Source organism: Octopus sinensis, linkage group LG17, assembly GCF_006345805.1.
Source record: "Octopus sinensis linkage group LG17, ASM634580v1, whole genome shotgun sequence".
Classification (NCBI taxonomy): domain Eukaryota; kingdom Metazoa; phylum Mollusca; class Cephalopoda; order Octopoda; family Octopodidae; genus Octopus; species Octopus sinensis.
In genome coordinates, this window is record NC_043013.1 from 23,207,334 (window position 1) to 23,226,487 (window position 19,154).

At 38.8% G+C, this 19,154-nt stretch overlaps 1 protein-coding gene across 5 annotated transcripts in view; it reads left to right on the forward strand.

Annotated features, from left to right (window-relative positions):
• Positions 1–19,154, forward strand: part of LOC115221116 (chromodomain-helicase-DNA-binding protein 8) — a 158,239-nt gene that overhangs the window by 46,670 nt on the left and 92,415 nt on the right. For 4 of the 5 annotated variants that reach the window (XM_029791330.2, XM_036510432.1, XM_029791333.2 and 1 more), the window contains 3 exons: positions 9,102–11,533; positions 11,735–11,743; positions 16,916–17,520. In XM_029791330.2, the coding sequence (XP_029647190.1) occupies positions 9,248–11,533; positions 11,735–11,743; positions 16,916–17,520 (2,900 nt within the window). In that variant the 5' untranslated portion in view covers positions 9,102–9,247. The remainder of the gene's footprint in view (positions 1–9,101; positions 11,534–11,734; positions 11,744–16,915; positions 17,521–19,154) is intronic. The other variant, XM_029791332.2, reaches the window with a different exon arrangement.

Sequence of the window (19,154 nt, forward strand, 5' to 3'; positions counted from 1 at the left end):
AAAAGACCTTTGACATTATGACATTCTTGAGAAGACCCATCAAGCTGAGCAAAACTGCAGTGGTGGCAGGTAATGGTGTCACGCAAATGGCACCCATGCCGATCAAATGCAAAAGCACTCATTACACTCTCAGAGACATTGTTGAATCTGTTTGAATATTATGTTAATCCTTTTGATGCCAATCTGCCTGAAACCACTCCTGGTTCTGTGATATAGACTTATTGTCTTTAAGTAACGTAAATTAAAACCTCCCATCAAAATTTCATGTTAACGTACAGTCCAAATACCATCATAAATAATAATGACAGTTTTTTTTTTATTCAAGTTTTTATTTTCAAAATTATTTGAAACAAATGCAGTATATACCTACAGAAATAAGGTAAAAAAAAAAAAGGGTTAAAGGTACCATTGTGGAATATTCAGTTATTTATTATACTGTAATACAGTTTAGTTGGTAGTTCTGTTAATCGACCAACTGGAACAATCAGTTACCAGAATGGACCATTCATTCATATAATAGCATTTAAGTGAGTTAGTTTTATTCATTGGTTTAACCCTTTAGCATTCAGATTATTCTGTCAAATGTAAAGCTTATATATTCACACCATGTAAAATTAATCTTGCATCATTTCATGGCTTTGAGATTTCAATGATGTGATTGTTTATTTTTAAAATGACACAATAAGGTAGCTATGAATGACCATATCTGACTAGTTTGAACATAAAATAGGTAGAATATTTTGACCGGATATGGCCGGTTTAAACACTAAAGGGTTAAAGTTTTAGTAAGAAAGGTTTTGCGAGTTTGAAATAAACAGTTATTTTCTGAATAAATTGACTGCAGTGTAAAATCTCATGAAGCAAGGACTGAAATTCCAGCGACCATTATTAACTTTATTGGCTTAAGATAGGTATTTGGCAATGTTCCTCAAGGGTCTCAATGAAGCATCCTTTAAACCTATGGGATTCAGGAGTACTACATCTCGGTCTTAAGAAAGTTTTATCTTGAGTTCAGTCCATGTGCAAAGACAGAAAATTGAAACAATTGTTGCTTTGACATCACCACTGAAGTTCACCAAGGGCACACTCCCGTCACAATTCCTTTCTATTAATCATGGATTTCATTACCCCCACCCCTGGAAAAAAGAAAGAAAAGGGGAAAAGAAAAGAAGACAAAGCAGTTAGTTGCAAAGAATTGATTAAAAGTTAGAGACAGTTTGGCTGACCTGTACTTTGCTGATGGTATTGTATTATTGGTAGAATTTAGAGGCAGTCTGCTTGAGCTGACTCAACTCCAGAGTAAAGTAGCAAGAAAACTGAACTGGAAAGGAACACAAAAAAAGACATAAGTCTATGAGGAATAGTGGAGAAAAGTTTGATAGATGAAGATCTTCACCGTTGAAGTTACGAGCCAATATTTTGGCAGTGTTCTGTGATAATAGAGATGCTGGAACTGATTTCAGTTGCAGAATCAGAATCGTGCAATGGCAATAATTCCACAAATGTATAAAATCTGGTCCATGAACAACCATGGTATCAACATCAAGATTCACTGGCACAATATCCATTGTACTACCAATGGCGCTTATGTTGCAAGTGAAATGTGGAAGGAAACGGAATGTCTTTCACGAAATGTGTTTAACCCTTTCGTTACTATATTTCTGACCAAAATACACCCCTTATGTGTTTCAATTACTTTCTAACATAATCATAAATTTAGTCTGGTTTCATTAAACAACTATAACTTTTTTATTTATCAATATATTAATGTGATTTTTGGAAGATAATTTAATGAAATGTTCTCAACCAATTCTATACTATAATTTTTGTCACAAAGTGAATCTAATTGCAGGTAGATACAGGTAAATTCAACAAAATATTGAATTATTAAAATTTTGTTCAAACATCGCTATAGAAAATGGGTTATTAGCTAATATTCAATTGGGTATACAACAAAATTTTACGATAGAATTTGTTATTCTGGGTAACTTTCTGATACCCATAATAATATTTATGGCAAAATAGTCTTAATTTCATTTAAGGTTGTGGGAAACCACTAACTATCCTTTCTTTCACTTTGTTTACATTTAGCGTAACGGTTCGTTTCTGCCGTAATGATTTCAAATAGGCTCATTTGAAAAAGTAAAAAGAAATAGTCTAAGGCTTTACTCTCCTGGGAAAGTCTGTGGCTTGGTCCAGTTTCTTTAGAAAAATCACCGAAAGAAACAGTTTTTAAATTTTCATTTTCTTTATCGCTGTTGGAGCTCTCAGATTCACTGTTTTCACTTTCGGAAAATGAAACATCAGATTCATTATCAAATACCACGTGCTTTTTTTTTCAGTCATAGAGTTAGATTTATCAAGGTCTTCAGTAGAAAATCCTTCAAATTCTGACTCGCTGCTTGATATAAGGAAATTCGTATCCATTTTTTGTCAGAATTACAAATTTTGAAAACACAATAGGAACAAATTTCGGAAAAAAATCTCCCAAAATTCACAGAATTAAAATTACACTTCGATCGTTGTACAAAACTGTAGATGAACTGTTTACGAAGTATAATCACTTGTTTTCACGAATGTACTAAAGAGATTTGCTCTGATATTCTCATTTAAATATGAATAGGTAAATACGGGTGGGTTTGGGTGGCTTGGTCACATTAACCAAAATTTTTTTTGGGCGGTTTGGTAACGAAAGGGTTAAGGAAAATCTTGAGAATTACTGTAAGCATTTTAAAAATTAAGAAAGTCTTAAGAAGAGCATCATTATGAAACTTTCAAAACATAATATCAGAACGAAGAATATGTCTGTCTGTCTTTCTGGTGATATTCTTGAGGAAGCTAGAGTCTTGGGTGTGCAATTGTAACACCGAGAAGGAAACGCAAGAAGAGGAAAGATAAAACAGAAAAGACCTGAGCACCATGAGGAAGAGCTGGAAGGCTCTCAAGTGACACTGGGGAAACGGAACATATTAACTCCTCGAAAATACCGGAGGAGAGAGAATTGCCATTTGACGAACACATATACTGAGGAGGATGGACTCAGTGAAAAACACATGGTGAAAAGTGATCCAGAATCTATCAGTTCAATAACTGTTTGGTTTTCATGCTTCTACTTGAAAATGTGTGAATAAACAATGGAAGATGTGTGTTTGGTTCTGTGCATGTGTGTGTGTGTGTGTGTTCTTTTGTGAAGTTTCATGTAAATACTTGCTTTGAGTATTGAATATATTTTGGTAGCAAGTTTTGAGGCATTTTGTCTTTGCTTTCTGATTAGTCTTACTATGATTAACGAAGCTATTGATTGATTCAAATCTAGGTGTGTATATGTGTGTGTGTGTGTGTGTGTGTCTTTGTTACTGCTACTAAATTACTGTTTTTTCTGGCTCCCATATCTTTACATCATATAAAAACAATCAAACTTAGTGTCCAGCTTTTTTATCTTCATTTTCTTTTCCTTCTTATTTTTTTTTTGTTTTAGTTTGTATTTTCTATTCAGTTTTACTTTCCCAAAACATCACCATAATACCTGGCAAGTAAGCACACACTTTCTCTTCAATAGAGATGCTCTCCACATCTCTATGGAATTTTCTCTTTGTATTGCTACACTTAACTCAAACTCGCCTTCTTTTCCTCAATGAGCCACATGACTAATTACTTTTAAATTCAGATCTACTTAGTAATATTAAAAATGTTAATTACCATGTAAGTATGCCAAGCAAACCACACCTTTTACACACACAGAGAGACACACCTTATTCCTTTGGGACTGAGCATGTAAACATTATATCACTATTTATTCTATTCTGAATCACCGATTTATTTCACTGTCTTCAGTATATTGTGTTGGGAGTGCCACAGAACCAGTAACCGCCACCTGCCCACCACAGGGATTAACAAATTACTGGCTTTTTTTTTTCCTGGGAATGTATTTATTTTATTATTACTTGATTTTTTTTTTTTTTTTTGCAATTTTAGTTATTTTATATTTTTTGGAATCAAGATTCCATTGAAATGACTGTTTTATTTTATTCATAAATTTTCTCTCTTGTCCTGGAACAGTCAAAAATGATCTCTGCTCACACAGGCTTTGTTGTGCCATTTATATACTTGTCTGTTTTCTTGTTTGTTTTGATGAACTCTTTGCTCAGACAGCAAGATATTTAATTGGTGAGAGTGCTCAATAGCTCAACAAGTAATCAGTGCTATGACTTTTTTCAATTAGACAAACAAGAATAATGAACTTCAATACACCACATTAAAAAAAAAAAGGAATATTTACAAGTTGTTGAACTAAAGACATTTTTTCAGCACCATGAGTGATTGGTCTATAAGTTAAGCAAAGAAGGAGAAAGGAACATAATAGTTACTTTGTGTAACAATGAGAAATAATAATAAAGTGAGTGAAGGGAACCCTCAGTAAATCCCAACTTATACTACGGAGGAATGTAAGCTGGGAAGCCAGGAGATATTTAGTGGGTACACACACAGGAACTTGGGTGTTAGTTTATTTAAGCAACACATGTAAACTTGGTACGATTTTATTTGATTTAAATAATAAACAGACATGTTTTGCAGTTGTCAGCCTGTTTTGAGAATTGACTAAATAGAAGAAAACTTTGGGAAAGGTTGATAGTATTATCATCAGCATATTTCTGTGTTTTTACTTCCTTGTTCTCAACGCTTTTATCCAACCACAAGTTCACTGTTGAGTTGCGTCACCCCACACCAGATCCTGCATTGGCCAATCCTTTCCTTTCAAAATTGCTCTTCTTTTGAACTTCTCCACTTGTTAACGCAATTGGTGTGATGCAGTAAACTTTTCCTTACCTCTTTCTGTGGGGTGGGGAATGGGATAAAATAAAGTACCAATCAAATGTTTGGTGTTGTTATAATTTGGTTGCACTTGCACACCAAAGTTTGTGGTGGACTTGTGCCTATGTTGTAAATTATAGTTGTTATTATCCTGATTGTTAGATTACCAGAAATACTAGTCATTAATTAAATAATTAGCAATATTGGCAGGCTAATGAGGGAGCCTGTTCATGGTCACAGTTTCTGCTACGAGTAGCAGTAACCTCACCCTACCATCTTTAATAAGGAAATAACACAGTGGATAAAGTAGTCTAATACCCCTAAAAGGACAGATTGGTCATGGCTGGAATGCCTTTGATTATAGACTGTTCAATTAAGGATTGACCTAGGGCTAACCAGTGACAATAATAATATTATTTTAGATCTCAAATCTTGCTGTGGTTCACATCACCTTGAAATAGGCTCCAATACTATTGGTGGCTTATGATTGGATAAAAAGTCAATCATTGGAGAGGAAGAAATACAGTGAAATGGAATGAATTCTTAGTATTTTATTGTTGAAGGAGAGAAACAGAGGAGTTCGTATTGATGTGTGACTGAGTGGATGATTTATGCAATTTATTTCAGTGTCTTAAGCCTTGTCTTCAAATTGTGTTGGAGTTCACATAACCGACCATCTGTAGTTATTTAAATAAGTACCTGCTATACACTGGGGTTCTTTTAACTGACTACACTCATGTCATACAAATTTGATGTGGTACCTAATGAAAAGATTACATTGCTCTATCTCTTGCTGGCTTAGTTCACTTTAACTCTGGAGTATTTGGTCATAGTCTGCAATAGGAACAAATCTTGTTAATAAAGGGTTTCCTTGGGTCACAGTGCTGAAGTGAAGTTCTGCTGGCCTGCGACATGTTGAAAGGGATTCTTATCATTGTTTCATTTAACCTTTTGGCAATTAAACTGGCCACATTTGAAGAATGAACCCCACAACATAGCTTAGTACTTAGTGACTTCAGGATCAGGGCTAAATGGATGCCCAGAAGACGATGCCCAGCATGGAAAAGAAGGGTCAGGAAGCTTAAGGATCCTGTGAATGGACAGAGATTTAGAGATGTATTACTTGAAGCTTTTCATGAGATAGAGGAGGATATGGCATCACATGATGTGGAAGACAACTGGAGGTTCCTATGGGACAATCTGTTTAGGGCTACTGACCAGATCAGTGGATGGTGCAAAGTCCCCTCTTGACCTAAGGTAATGTGGTGGTGGAACAATGTAGTTGACAGGGCCATTAGGCAAAAGAAACAGGCATGGAAGGACGGGAAGAATGGTGGTAGCAGGGAAGGGTATCAAATTGTCAGAAGGGAAGCTAGGAGACAGGTTTACTTAGCCAGAGAGGAAGTAGATAAGAAAAATTTGCCACTGTTCTGTGTCGTGAGGATCAAAGACTTGAAGTGTTTTGTGTTGCAAGACGGTGTCTGAGAGAGAATTGTGATGTCATAGGAGAGAAATGTGTCCGCATGGATGATGGCTCACTTGCATTTAATGAGGCTGCAAGGAGAGAGACTTGGAGACACCACAATGAAAGGTTGCTAAATGAGAGAATGAATGGCAGAAAGAGAGTCTGCCAAATGTTGGTCCAGCAGAGGGACCAACTGTCCGAATTGACAGTATCTTGGCAGATAAAGCAATTAAGAGTACGAAGACAAGGAAAGCACCCCAGCCCATCAGTAATCACTGCAGAGATGCTTAAAATATCTGGTGGTGTCGGCTATAGTCTAGTCACCTGTATAGTTAACCAGGTGATACATGAAGGAGTCATACCCAATGACTGGTGTAGCAGCACCATACTCAGCTGCTACAAAGGTAAAGGTGATGCATTAGATACGAATAATTACAGAGGTAACAGGTTGTTGGATCAGGTAATGAAAGTCAACTAATTAGGGAGAGAGTTAGTTTAGATGAGATGCAGTTTGGGTTTGTGCCAGGGAAAAGCACCACTGATGCTACATTTCTGGTAAGACAGCTGCAGGAGAAATACCTAGCCAAAGATAAACCTCTGTACTTGGCTTTTGTTGAATGCCTTTGGCAGGGTCCCCCGATCCCTTGTCTGGTGATCAGTGCAGAAACTAGGGATAGATGAGTGGTGGTTAGTGAGAGCTGTACAAGCCATGTACAGGGATGCTACTGGTAAGGTGAGGGTCGGCAATGAGTATAGTGCAGAATTCTGGGTAGGGGCAGGGGTCCACCAAGGATCAGTCCTCAGCCACCTCTTATTCATAGTCCTCAAGGCAATAACAGGAATTCAAGTCAGGATGCCCCTAGGAGCTTCTCTATACTGATGACCTTGCTCTAATTGCTGAGTCACTATCAGAACTAGAGAATTTTCAGGTGTGGAAGCAAGGTTTAGAATCGAAGAACCTTAGAGTCGATGTAGCAAAAATTGAAGTCTTAGTAAGTAGGAAAGCATACAAATCACAAACCCCTTCAGGTAGATGGTCCTGCTCAATCTGAAGAACAGGTGTAGGTAGAAACTTCATACGATGTACCCAGTATAAGCTATGGACACATATGAAGTGCAGCAATTTCAAAGGGAGGCTGAGAAGATAGTTTTTGTGTGTGGAAAATGCACAGAGGCAATAAACACTGAAAATGTGCAGAAAACGGCTTCCATCACATCCCAGGGGAAAAAACTAGAAGTAGTTGATAGTTTTCGTTACCTAGGTGACTGAGTCAGTAGCTGGGGTGGATGCTAGAATAGCTGCTAGAATAAGAATAGCATGGTCAAAGTTCAGAGAGCTCCTACCTCTGCTGGTAACAAAGGGCCTCTCACTCAGAGTGAAAGGTAGACTGTATGACACATGTGCACGGACAGCCATACTAGACAGTAGTGAAAATGGACTATGACTGCTGAGGACATGCATAAGCTTGCCATAAATGAAGCTAGTATGCTCTGCTAGATGTGTAATGTCAGTGTGCATACACGACAGAGTGTAAGCGCCCTGAGAGAAAAGTTGGACCTAAAAAGCATCAGATGTGGTGTGCAAGAGAGATGACTGCGCTGGTATGGTCATGTGTTGCATATGGATGAGGTCAGCTGTGTGAAGTGGCACACACTAACAGTGGCGGGAAGACCTGGGATGAGGTTGTGAAGCATGCCCATTGAATGTTGGGCCGCATGGAGGCAATGACAAGTGACCGAACCCATTGGAGATATGCTGTGCTTGAGAAGACCCGGCAAGCCAAGTGAGACCGTAACCGTGGCCTATGCCAGTGCAGCATAACTGGCCCGTTTAAGAGTACCCTTCAATCATTGGGCAATAAACTGGGCTTGAGAAGACCTCTTGAGTCAAGTGAAGTCATTGTCGTGGTTCTTGCCAGTACTACCTGACTAGCACCTGTGCCTGTGGCACCTAAAAAGCACCATTTGAGCGTGGTCATTGCCAGTGGCATGTGACAAGCACCCACTACACTCTTGGCGTGGTTGACATTAGGAAGGCTATCCAGCTGTAGAATCCTTGCCAGATCAGATTGGAGCCTGGTGTAGCCTTCTGGCTCACCAGTCCTCAGTCAAACCATCCAACCCATGCCAGCAGGGAAAGCGGACATTAAACAATTACAACATCAAAATCTCAAAGCTATGAGATAATGTGTGATTAATGAAAAGGAATGTGAATAAATGAGCCTTAATTTGATGGAGTAACCAGAATGTCAAAGGATCAACCAGTTCTGTTCCAGTTCTATCCCTACCATTTAAATAGACTGTATTATTAAGTACAATGTTATGTTGAATCTAATGTGACCCCCATTTTTTAATAACTAAAACTCATATAATGTATTTATTTTGGCAGAAAGCCAGCAATTTCAGGGAGGAAGTAAATCAATTATATGGACCCCAATGCTAAACTGGTATTTATTTTATCAACCCTGAAGACATGAAAGGCAAAGTTGACCTTGGTGGAATTTGAACTCAGAACATACAGCTGGATGAAATTCTGCCAAGCATTTTGCCTGGCATGCTAATGACTTTGCCAGTTTGCTGTTCTGTTTAGAGAATAGAATAATAGCCATCATTCCCAAGCTTGTTGTTTTGTATTGAATTTCTTGTCTTATACCTGAGTGAAAGCTATAGGATTTGAAGAACTCTCATTTGAGACATTTTAAAAGAATTAATTTCATCTCAAGTTTATTGTTTCTGTGTCTGGATTTCCTTTGTATTTCTTCTTTCAGAGTGTTTGCCTTTGCATGGAAATTATTTCATAATGTTTACAATTTATATTTTTCAGGTTAAGAATTTGTGGTAGAATTCTTTTTTATTCTGTACCAATGAAATCTAGCGATGATCTCTTTGGAATACATTTGATTTAAACATTCTTCGATTCTGTCAGCCAACGGCATCATTTAAAGAGCGAAAGAGAAAGCAAAAGAGAAAATGACTGACTCGGCTGACATGTTGGATTTGTACCTGGATGATGTTGATGTTTGTCCGACTCCTAGTCTCTTGGACGGAGTCTCTGACGATAATGGTGTGCTCTCCCCAGGATTGGAACATGGCTTGTCTTCAGCACTTGCTCAGGATGACCCATTACAGCAGTCACCATTTAGCCAGATATCTGGCCTGGCCTCGTCGACACAGTTCGATTTCAGTCAATTTGTTACCCCCAAGCTTCATCACATCAGCGATCCATCCCTGGGGGGCAGTCAGAACTTAATTGGCCAGACACCTCCTCACCAAACATTAGGGAACTCGAACCCCCTTCTCCAGACTGCTAATCAGTACAACACATTTAGTATCACTACTGGCCAAGTCATACAACAACAACAGCAACAACAACAACAACAGCAGCAGCAGCAACAACAACAACAACAGCAACAACAACAACAGCAACAGCAACTTGAGTTAGTTCAGAATTCTGTCTGGAATACAGCATCCCAGGCCAGCAACTGTTTCTTACAAACCACCCAACAGACTCAAGTGTCAATGGAAGATGTGCCGCAAGACAACGGCAACACTGTCAACATGAATACATCAACATACTTAACACATCACGACTATGCACTGCCGGCCACGCAACAGCCACTGGCTCGGCTCTCTCACTTCCCAGACAACACCGACCCTTCCAATCAAACCTCGTTGCTTTCGGCAACGCTCCAGTCTACTTCCACACCTTCCAACCCTCTTCTTAGCACTGTGCCTATCACCGCAACAAATGTTGCAAACTCTCTTAACCACATACAACAACAACAACAACAACAGCAACAACAACAACAACAACAACAGCAGCAGCAGCAACAAACATTGTTTCCTTCAAACTCTCAGGTAGCTCTTGCTGCATCCGACATCACAGTAAACAGTTACAGTACGATTCCCTCACAACAAATGCCTCACACTTTTAGTCAGACAGACTTCCTGGATACCACAGCCCATAATACTCAACAGTTACTGCAGCAGCAACAGCAGCAGCAGCAGCAACAACAGCAACAACAACAACAATTACTGCAGCAGCAGCAGCCACTACAGCAAGTATGCAATGGACCAGCTATGTTGACCTCAGGGACCAGCCAGCAGCAAGTGGTGGTCAGTAACACAGCAGCCAGTAACATTGTTCAACAATATACGTTCCCCACAATCCGAAATCCGTCGTTGCAGCCATCCTCGCAGCCTGCCGGTGGATCTCAGTCTATTGTGACGACCGACCAGTTGAGTCACTTTGACTCTGGCCATGCTACCGTGCAGCAGAACGCGCAGTATCAGGCCACTTTCCAAACGGAGCTGCAGCCACAACCGGCACAACAGCAGTGCGTTAGTCTAGCCACAATAGCATCTTCGCCGAGGGCGGCACCACCACCATCTCAGTCCGGACTGGATCACATCACCAACCCAACTCAAATAACTTTCAAACAGGCCAGCTTCCAGCAGCTGGAACAGTTAGTAGGTAATAGCTTAAATTCCAATTTACAAAATCCTCCAAGCAATTCCACTAGCAACATCATAATGCAAGCACCGTTGCTAGGCAACCAGGTTGATGCAACAGTTACTTTGGCCCAAACTACACCAGTGTCAAACATTACTACTTACGTTACGAATGGTTTCCAAGGGACCGCTTCGAGCAGTATTGGAAACAGCTCCATGCCAACTGTCACCAGCAGCACCACAGCTGTCACCACCAAGTTAAACCGGTCTATCGGATTAGTATTAAACGCTGCAAATCTACAGGTGTGCAGTGCTTTAGGGCCTAATCAATCGAAATGTGTGATTATCCCTTGTACGCCAGCAACTGCTCAGACAACAAATAACCAACAACAACAACAAATTCAGATATCTGACAATGGCACACAGCTCCGGGCTGTGCCTTCTTCTGCCACAACCACATATAGTAATATTGTTAAAATTCAACCTCATGGTCAGTTAGGTAAAGGGCAGCAAATTCATTTGATACGAACTGGCCAATCAGGCCAGGTGTTGCAGATTCAAACACAGGCCCCATCTCAAACAGCATTGCCTTTAAACCAGTTACTGACTTCAAATCTTGCCCAATTGGTCACAACTGACCAAGTGGGTTCAACCTCGGATGTTAACCTTCAGGCTACTACCCTCACCAATCGCATTGGACAACCGATTCAATTGGCAACGGTCAACTCACAACAGCCTGTTGCATCACAGCCAACGTCCATTGTGCTCACGACAACACCTCAAGCTATTTTTACCCCTGCAAGAGTAAGATATGTTTTCTGTTTTTTTCTCTCTATTCTTATTGCTTCTCCTCCTCTTCACACACTCTTCTTTTTTTTTTTTCCTATTCTCTCTTTTCTCTTTTCCTTTCTCTTCTCTTTTTTTCCATTTTTTTTCTTTATTTCTTTTGGTATTTCTATATATTCTATTTCACATTTTTACACTTTGTCACTTGTTTACTTTCAGCTCAGACAGGTATCTTATTAAGGATATTTGCATGGGAACTTTCCAGTTGGATGCGCTTTCACAAATTCTAACTGTAAACTAATAATATAAAAAATATGTATACACACACACACACTGCTTTGTTTTATCACATATGTTTACAAATAATGCAGATAAAAAACAAAGTACATATAATCACATGCAACAGGTGTGTGAATATAGGGAGCTGTAACATTCATCCTTTTCCTAAAGGAATTAAAAGCACTGTTCAGCTGTTTCAGCCCCAAATTAAAATGTGTTTTCACTAGCCCACATTAACATACCCCTGGGGTAGTCATTCATTAGGACTGGATGCAAAATGCTTTGAGACATTTGCTCAGGGTTTCTGTGCTTTTGGTTCAAACCTCACAGCAGTCAGTTTTGCTTGCCACCCTTTCAAGGTCTATAGAACTACTAGAGAATCAGATCTTTGTATTCTGAGTTCTTGGGTGGTAGACTTAATCTGTCACTTGGCACCAGACAACCACTACCTGGTTGCTTGGTTCCTGCAATAGACTGCACTCAGGTCTTTGAGTAAAGTTTTCTTCTTTCATCCAATCAGTGTTGGAGTCCCTGAAAAGGTAAAGGGCCATGGGCATTGTCCCTCCTTCTCTCACCAAGCAATAAGAAATGCATTTGCTGTGTGTATCCTACATTAATTTCATTTAACATCAACTTTTCATCCTATTGTTGGCCTTGGTTGGAGAAGCAGGGTTTTTGTAGATGGATGCTTTGCCTGTCACAAACTCTTAACTGCTTTTTTTTTCCTTCAAATGAAGGACTTTTGTTTTTCTAATTTAGAAAGATTCAAAGGTGCACTGGTAGATGATCAGTTGATAAGAAATGTCAACAAACATCATACACCCCCCTCACACCATTTATATATATATATATATATACAGAGAGAGAGAGAAATGGGGGATGTACCCCCAAAATGTATACATTCAGTCAAGGTTTTTTAACCCTTTAGTGTTCACATTATTCTGCCAAAACTAATGCTTTTTCATCCTCATTGTCTTGAACTAATCGCGCATTATCTTGTAGCTATGAGAATTTGATGAGGTAGATGTTAATTTTTAAAACGATATTGTAGGATTGGTGTGAGAGATCAGATATGGCCAGTTTGAACATAAAACAGGCAGAATACTTTTGGCCAGATATGCCCGGTTTAAATGCTAAAGGGTTAAATTACATTTCAAAATTTTGAAAAATCTACAACCAGAATTCAATCTTTTTTGAACACCTGTTTTCAAACTGTTGACTTTTCTGGCCCAGGCACAGCTGATAACTTGAAGGAATGAAATGGCAAACATCAAGAAACATTTTGTTCAGTATTTGTGCACATTCTGATTCAGTTGCTGCCCCCATTTTGTCAACTTTTGCTAGTTTGATCTGTAAATTTTATCTTTGAAGTGTCCCCATAAAAGAGTCTAATGGTGTGCAGTCCAGAGGTTATTCCGATGAACCTCTTTGGTCAATCCGCCTGTTTGGCAAATTATCTTCAGTGTAGGTCCTTACATTACTATTGTAAGTGTTGGGTTTCTCCGTGTTGCTGGAAATAAAACTCTATGCTTTCAAAGTCGTCTTGAATGCTTGTCATGACAGATTGTTACAGAAAGTTCGAGTAAATGTGCCCCAGCATGGCTGCGGCCTTCGGGCTAAAACATTTTTAAGGATTTTAAGGATTTAAATGGGACCAGTGCCAGTACTGTCACAAAAGAATGGTCCAATTAATCCTTTTGATGTTAAACCTCACCCCTCACCATACTGTAAATCCTGGTAGATATTACATGATGTTCCCCCACGATATACAGATTCTCAGGTCCCTAATAGGTGCATCTGCGATGGTTAATCATGCCATTTAATTTAAATGTAGTCTCATCACTCCAATCTTTGTTGGAAAGTGTGCATTCTCTACACATTTTGCCACCTACCACTCACAAAACTCTATTATTCAGTTTGGATCTTCTTCAATGGATGCATGGACTATTCTTGGAATGTAACTTTTCCAATGGCAGCACTTCAGAATACTATTGATGCTTGATTTTAAAATGCCTATCTAACAACTTGCTTGCTGCTCATATTTTCTTGAATTCTGCCAATCCATTTCTAATCCCTGCCTTTTTTGCTTCGAGGGGCTCTTCAGTGTCCATGGTTTTCAGGAACCTTTCTTGTGGGCATTCTGGACAGTTCCGTCTGCTCCAAACTTATCTCTAATCCAAGTGATGGTAAGCCACATCGGCAGATCTGCTTGAAATTCCCTCTTAAACTCACTTTGCACTTTGTCTTTTCAAACTTGCTCTTGCTACTTCAAGGTAAATTTTAGCCTGGCTCCTTTTCATTATTTTTAATGGGTTAAATTTTAAAAATGGAGTTATTAGCTGTCCAAGTGTGTTTACACTTTGTTTCCTAACCACATGGTTCTGAGTTCAATCTCATTGCATGGCATCTTGCCTCAACAAATTCTGCCTTTATCTCTGTGATGATGTTGAAGATGATGATGATATCCCTTTTTTTTGCTTTTAGTTAAACAGCATCTGTTTTTGGGAACTACACACACACACACACACACACACACTGCTTATTCCATAATGACACCGAGAATAAGCAATTTTTCTTATTCTTCTGTGATGTTTATTATTATCATTATTTATATTGAACTTGAAAAACATCAGAAATTCTGCCTGTTTAGCATGAAAACATTAACATTGTTTTAAATTATAATAGATTAAATTGGCATTTTTATACAAACTCAGATCTCTTTTTTTTTGTTTTATCTTGTATTTTATATTAACAGCTTTAGTCTGGGTGGGTGGGCACTGCCTAACTTTCAAACCCTGATGACCTTCCTCCCTCTTTCACACACACAGACACACACACTACATACCAAGTGAGAAAATATAGTAGAAATCAATGCCACTAATCATCTGGCTTTTTATGATTAATTAATAAACAAACACAAATATATTTAAATCAGTCAGGGATACCCAAACTACCACAAGGCATGTGTTCAATGAATCCCACTCGTATTCTCTCTTTCACTGTAGTTCAGTGCTGTTAATTCATTTTTTGTTTTTGTTTTGTTTTTATGAAAAGTTTGGTAAAGATGATAAACAATGGCATTTAACATGTTCCACCGCAAATGTAACCTCTGTTTTGGGAATCTCTTGTGGCCAAGAAAGATGGCCATCTGGTGATGTATATATTTGTGATCTTTGTGGAAAGAGTTTGGTGAGAAATGACTGTTAGACACACGAGCCATACCATGTGACTTGCATTAAGAATTACTGACTAGACACAGTGGCATGGGCAAACCGAGACGATGTTGGATCACTCTCAGACCAGGGGCCACTGCAGAGATGTAGCATTCCATTCCCTGACAAGCTGGGTAAACTGAAGCAGCACAGAAACAAAGTGTTTATTTCATTATCATCATCGTTTAACGTCCGTTTTCCAGGCTAGTATGGGTTGGACGGTTCGACCAGGGTCTGGGAAGCCAGAAGGCTGTACCAGGCTCCAGTCTGATCTGGCAGTGTTTCTACAGCTGGATGCCCTTCCTAATGCCAACCACTCCGTGAGTGTAGTGGGTGCTTTTATGTGCCACCTGCACAGGTGCCAGAGGAGGCTGGCAATGGCCACGATCGGTCGGTGCTGGCAACTGCCACGTTCGGATGGATCTTTTTACGTGCCACTGGCACTGGTATGACAACTACAATTTCCATTGATTTTTTGATCGATTTCGATTTTCAGCAACAAATTTGAGCTTGTCTTCCTGGAATACCTATACATCATTACGGTCACATGATATAGACATTTCTATGGAAATTATAGTTAACCAAATCGATAGTGTTGAATCTGTATTCCAACAGGAAACTGACCAGGTTATGTTTCTCTAAATAGGTACCATGATGAAGTGCAGTTGGAAAATTAAAATTCATCATAACTTAATTTACTTTATGTAAACCAGTTGTGTTCAGACTTAAAATGAGGAGGAAGTATTAGGAATGATGTATATACTCTCTTTCTTTTATTTCTTTTATTTGTTTCAGTCATTTGACTGTGGCCATGCTGCAGCACCGCCTTTAGTCGAACAAACTGACCCCAGGACTTATTCTTTGTAAGCCTAGTACTTATCCTATCAGTCTCTTTTGCTGAACCGCTAAATTATGGGGACGTAAACACACCAACATCGGTTGTCAAGCGATGGTGGTGGGGGACAAACAGATACACAAATATATATATATATATATACACACACACACACACACACACACACACACACACACACACACACATGACAGGCTTCTTTCTGTTTCCGTCTACCAAATCCACTCACAAGGCTTTGGTTGGCCCAAGGCTATAGTAGAAAACACTTGCCCGAGATACCATGCAGTAGGGCTGAACCCACAGCCATGTGGTTGGTAAGCACGCTACTTAGCACACAGCTACTCCTGCGCCTATTCAACAATGTCTAAAATTGCATCTTTATGTGAAGGTACTCCACTCACACTCTAACATTTCCTGTAAAATGTCCACACAAACTGACCAGTGTACAATAATGGCCGTCTGTCCAATGTTGTGGATTATAAACCATACGGTTATGGCTTACTCCCTTGGCTTAAGAAAGTATCTCTGTTTTAGCAGGTGAATGTTTGATAGCAAAAAGAAATATTTTGGAAATCTTATTTTGACACAGTTGTATAAGGCAATTGTATTTACACCAGAAATCCTCGAATATCACTTGACATGAATTCAGAAGAAACAATTGATATATATTGACTGAGATTATGGCGGCGAGCTGGTAGAAACGTTAGCACGCCGGGCGAAATTCGTAGCCGTATTTCGTCTGTCGTTACGTTCCGAGTTCAAATTCCGCCGAGGTCGACTTTGCCTTTCATCCTTTCGGGGTCGATAAATTAAGTACCAGTTATGCACTGGGGTCGATGTAGTCGACTGAATCCCTTTGTCTGTCCTTGTTTGTCCCCTCTGTGTTTAGCCCCTTGTGGGTAGTAAAGAAATATATATATTGACTGAGATTTATGAGTTATGCATTGAGATAAATGTTTTGGATTTGAGTAAACTTGATTGATTGTTTAATATAAAAACTACTTGAGATTACCTTTTGTCTTTGAATTAAAGATTTCTTTATTCTCTTTCCGCCAGACAATCCAAGTAAGCAATGCCAACAGTCTAGTGCCTTCTCAGCTACAGCCTGGAACCACTGCTAAAGTGATGACTGTAGCCAAGTCTTCTGTCCCTTCTTCAGCAACCGGTGTTCCCATAGGTCAGCAGACATTTATGATAACATCTGCTTCAGGTGCATTGTCCAAATTGCAAGCCAGTGGTGGCACTGTTGAGGTGACCAGTGTCAGTACACCAAAAACACAACCACGGACGAAAGTAATTAGCTTGACGGTGAGACCATCGACAAATAAAGCGTCTACATCCACGTCCACGTCTACGTCGACGTCGACCACACCTAAGCCCGAGAGAAAACGAAACACAGCTTCAAAGAGCAAGAAAAAGACATACAAAACTCCTCAAGACAAGGCGGATGAAATAATTGCCCAAGCTCTGGTGGACGCCCAGCAGAAAGGGATTACTCAGATACCACGTGTGGTCCGTGTTGCTGGAGCTACCTCTGACAAGAAAGAAGACTCTGCTGATAAGCTGGAGAAACCTAAAAAGAAGCGAGAACGCAAGCCAAAACCTACGAAAGAGAGAAAACCTAAATCAGGGAAAAGGTCTAAAGCTGCAAAGAAGAAACGGTAAGTTCTCTAGCCATTTGAATTAATGTCTCCTCTACCTCTAATTTGTAAATCTATCAATCGCTTATATATATATATATATATATATATAAGAAAGTAACGCGAAACCGGTCTTTCTTCTTAACTATGTCATTGTAAGAAAAATTTTTTTAATATTCTTCAGACATATTGACTCAAATATATATTTTTTAACCTTTAAGCCTTCTGTAGTTTTTTCACTTTTTACTATTTTCTATATATATATATATATATATATATATATATATATATATATATATATATATATATATATATATATATATATGCACACGTGTATGCGTGTATACATATATAATATTAAACATACACAAAATACATGCTATATGAAAAGTTTTACTCACAGGTTGGTGACATTCTATTCTCTAAATAGTTTTTTTAAAATAGCTAATAAATTTTTAAAAAATCTTTCTTTAAATATATGCATATAACCATTATATGTGTGTATTCACCATGCTGGACTACTGAAATCCACAAGTTTTTTCACTCTCTCTCTCTCTTTATTTTTTCTTATTCCTTTCTGTTGAAGAGCATAGGCTCGAAACGTAAAGGACTTTTTCATTTTTCCTGAGCATCAAGCTAATATACTTACTTGTTGTTCATGCACTTGTCTTCATCTTTTTCTATAAATTTCAAAAAAGACATGCTCTTGTTTCTCTCCTGTCTCAGCTTGATTTACATGTTTGTCATCACAACCTCGTTTAGGCTTAGCAGCCCTTCCTGTTTGTTTTCACTGTCCTGTTTGTGTTACCTATTTTGACCCTCCGCAAAATCCCAAATTTTATTTAATTTGCTTTGTGGGAGTAACTGTTTTATCGAAAGTGCATACTGTTGTTAAATCCTCAAAATATGAGAGTAGAAAAACAGCCAACAGCTGGTGAAGGATCATTCTTAAAACATTGTAATATTTGTTCTTGATGAACACAACACTACTTATTGTGAACCAGTAAAGTTGCTCAACCTGCTAAAAATAGCAAGCTAATTCCTTCAAATCACACTTTCATCTTAACAAACACACAAGGACATGTTGGTTGATGTAGTCATTGCTGAAATATTATAGGTCTTAGGTTTACTCAACCAAGATAGATTGGAACTAAACAACGCCAAGTTTTATTTGAACCACAACTTAATAAATTGTGAGTCTGAAACCATAACTGGACGGAGTCAGATTTGACTGACACTTGGTAGATTTTCTTGTTGTTTTCTTTTGAAATGTCTGTAGAACTTTACCACTGTTCATGGTTTGTTCTTTGATTATGTCCGGTATTGTAGAGTATTGTAGACAATACTCTACAATACTCTACTCTATTGTTGAGTATTGATTATGTCAGGTACTGTCAGGTATTTTAAGGCGGCGAGCTGGCAGAAATGTTAGCACGCTGGACGAAATGCTTAGTGGTATTTCGTCTGCGTTACGTTGTGAGTTCAAATTCCGCCGAGGTCGACTTTGCCTTTCATCCTTACGGGGTCAATATATTAAGTACCAGTTACGCACTGGGGTCGATGTAATCGACTTAATACCTATGTCTGTCCTTGTTTGTCCCCTCTGTGTTTAGCCCCTTGTGGGTAATAAAGAAATAGGTATTGTAGAGTGTGGG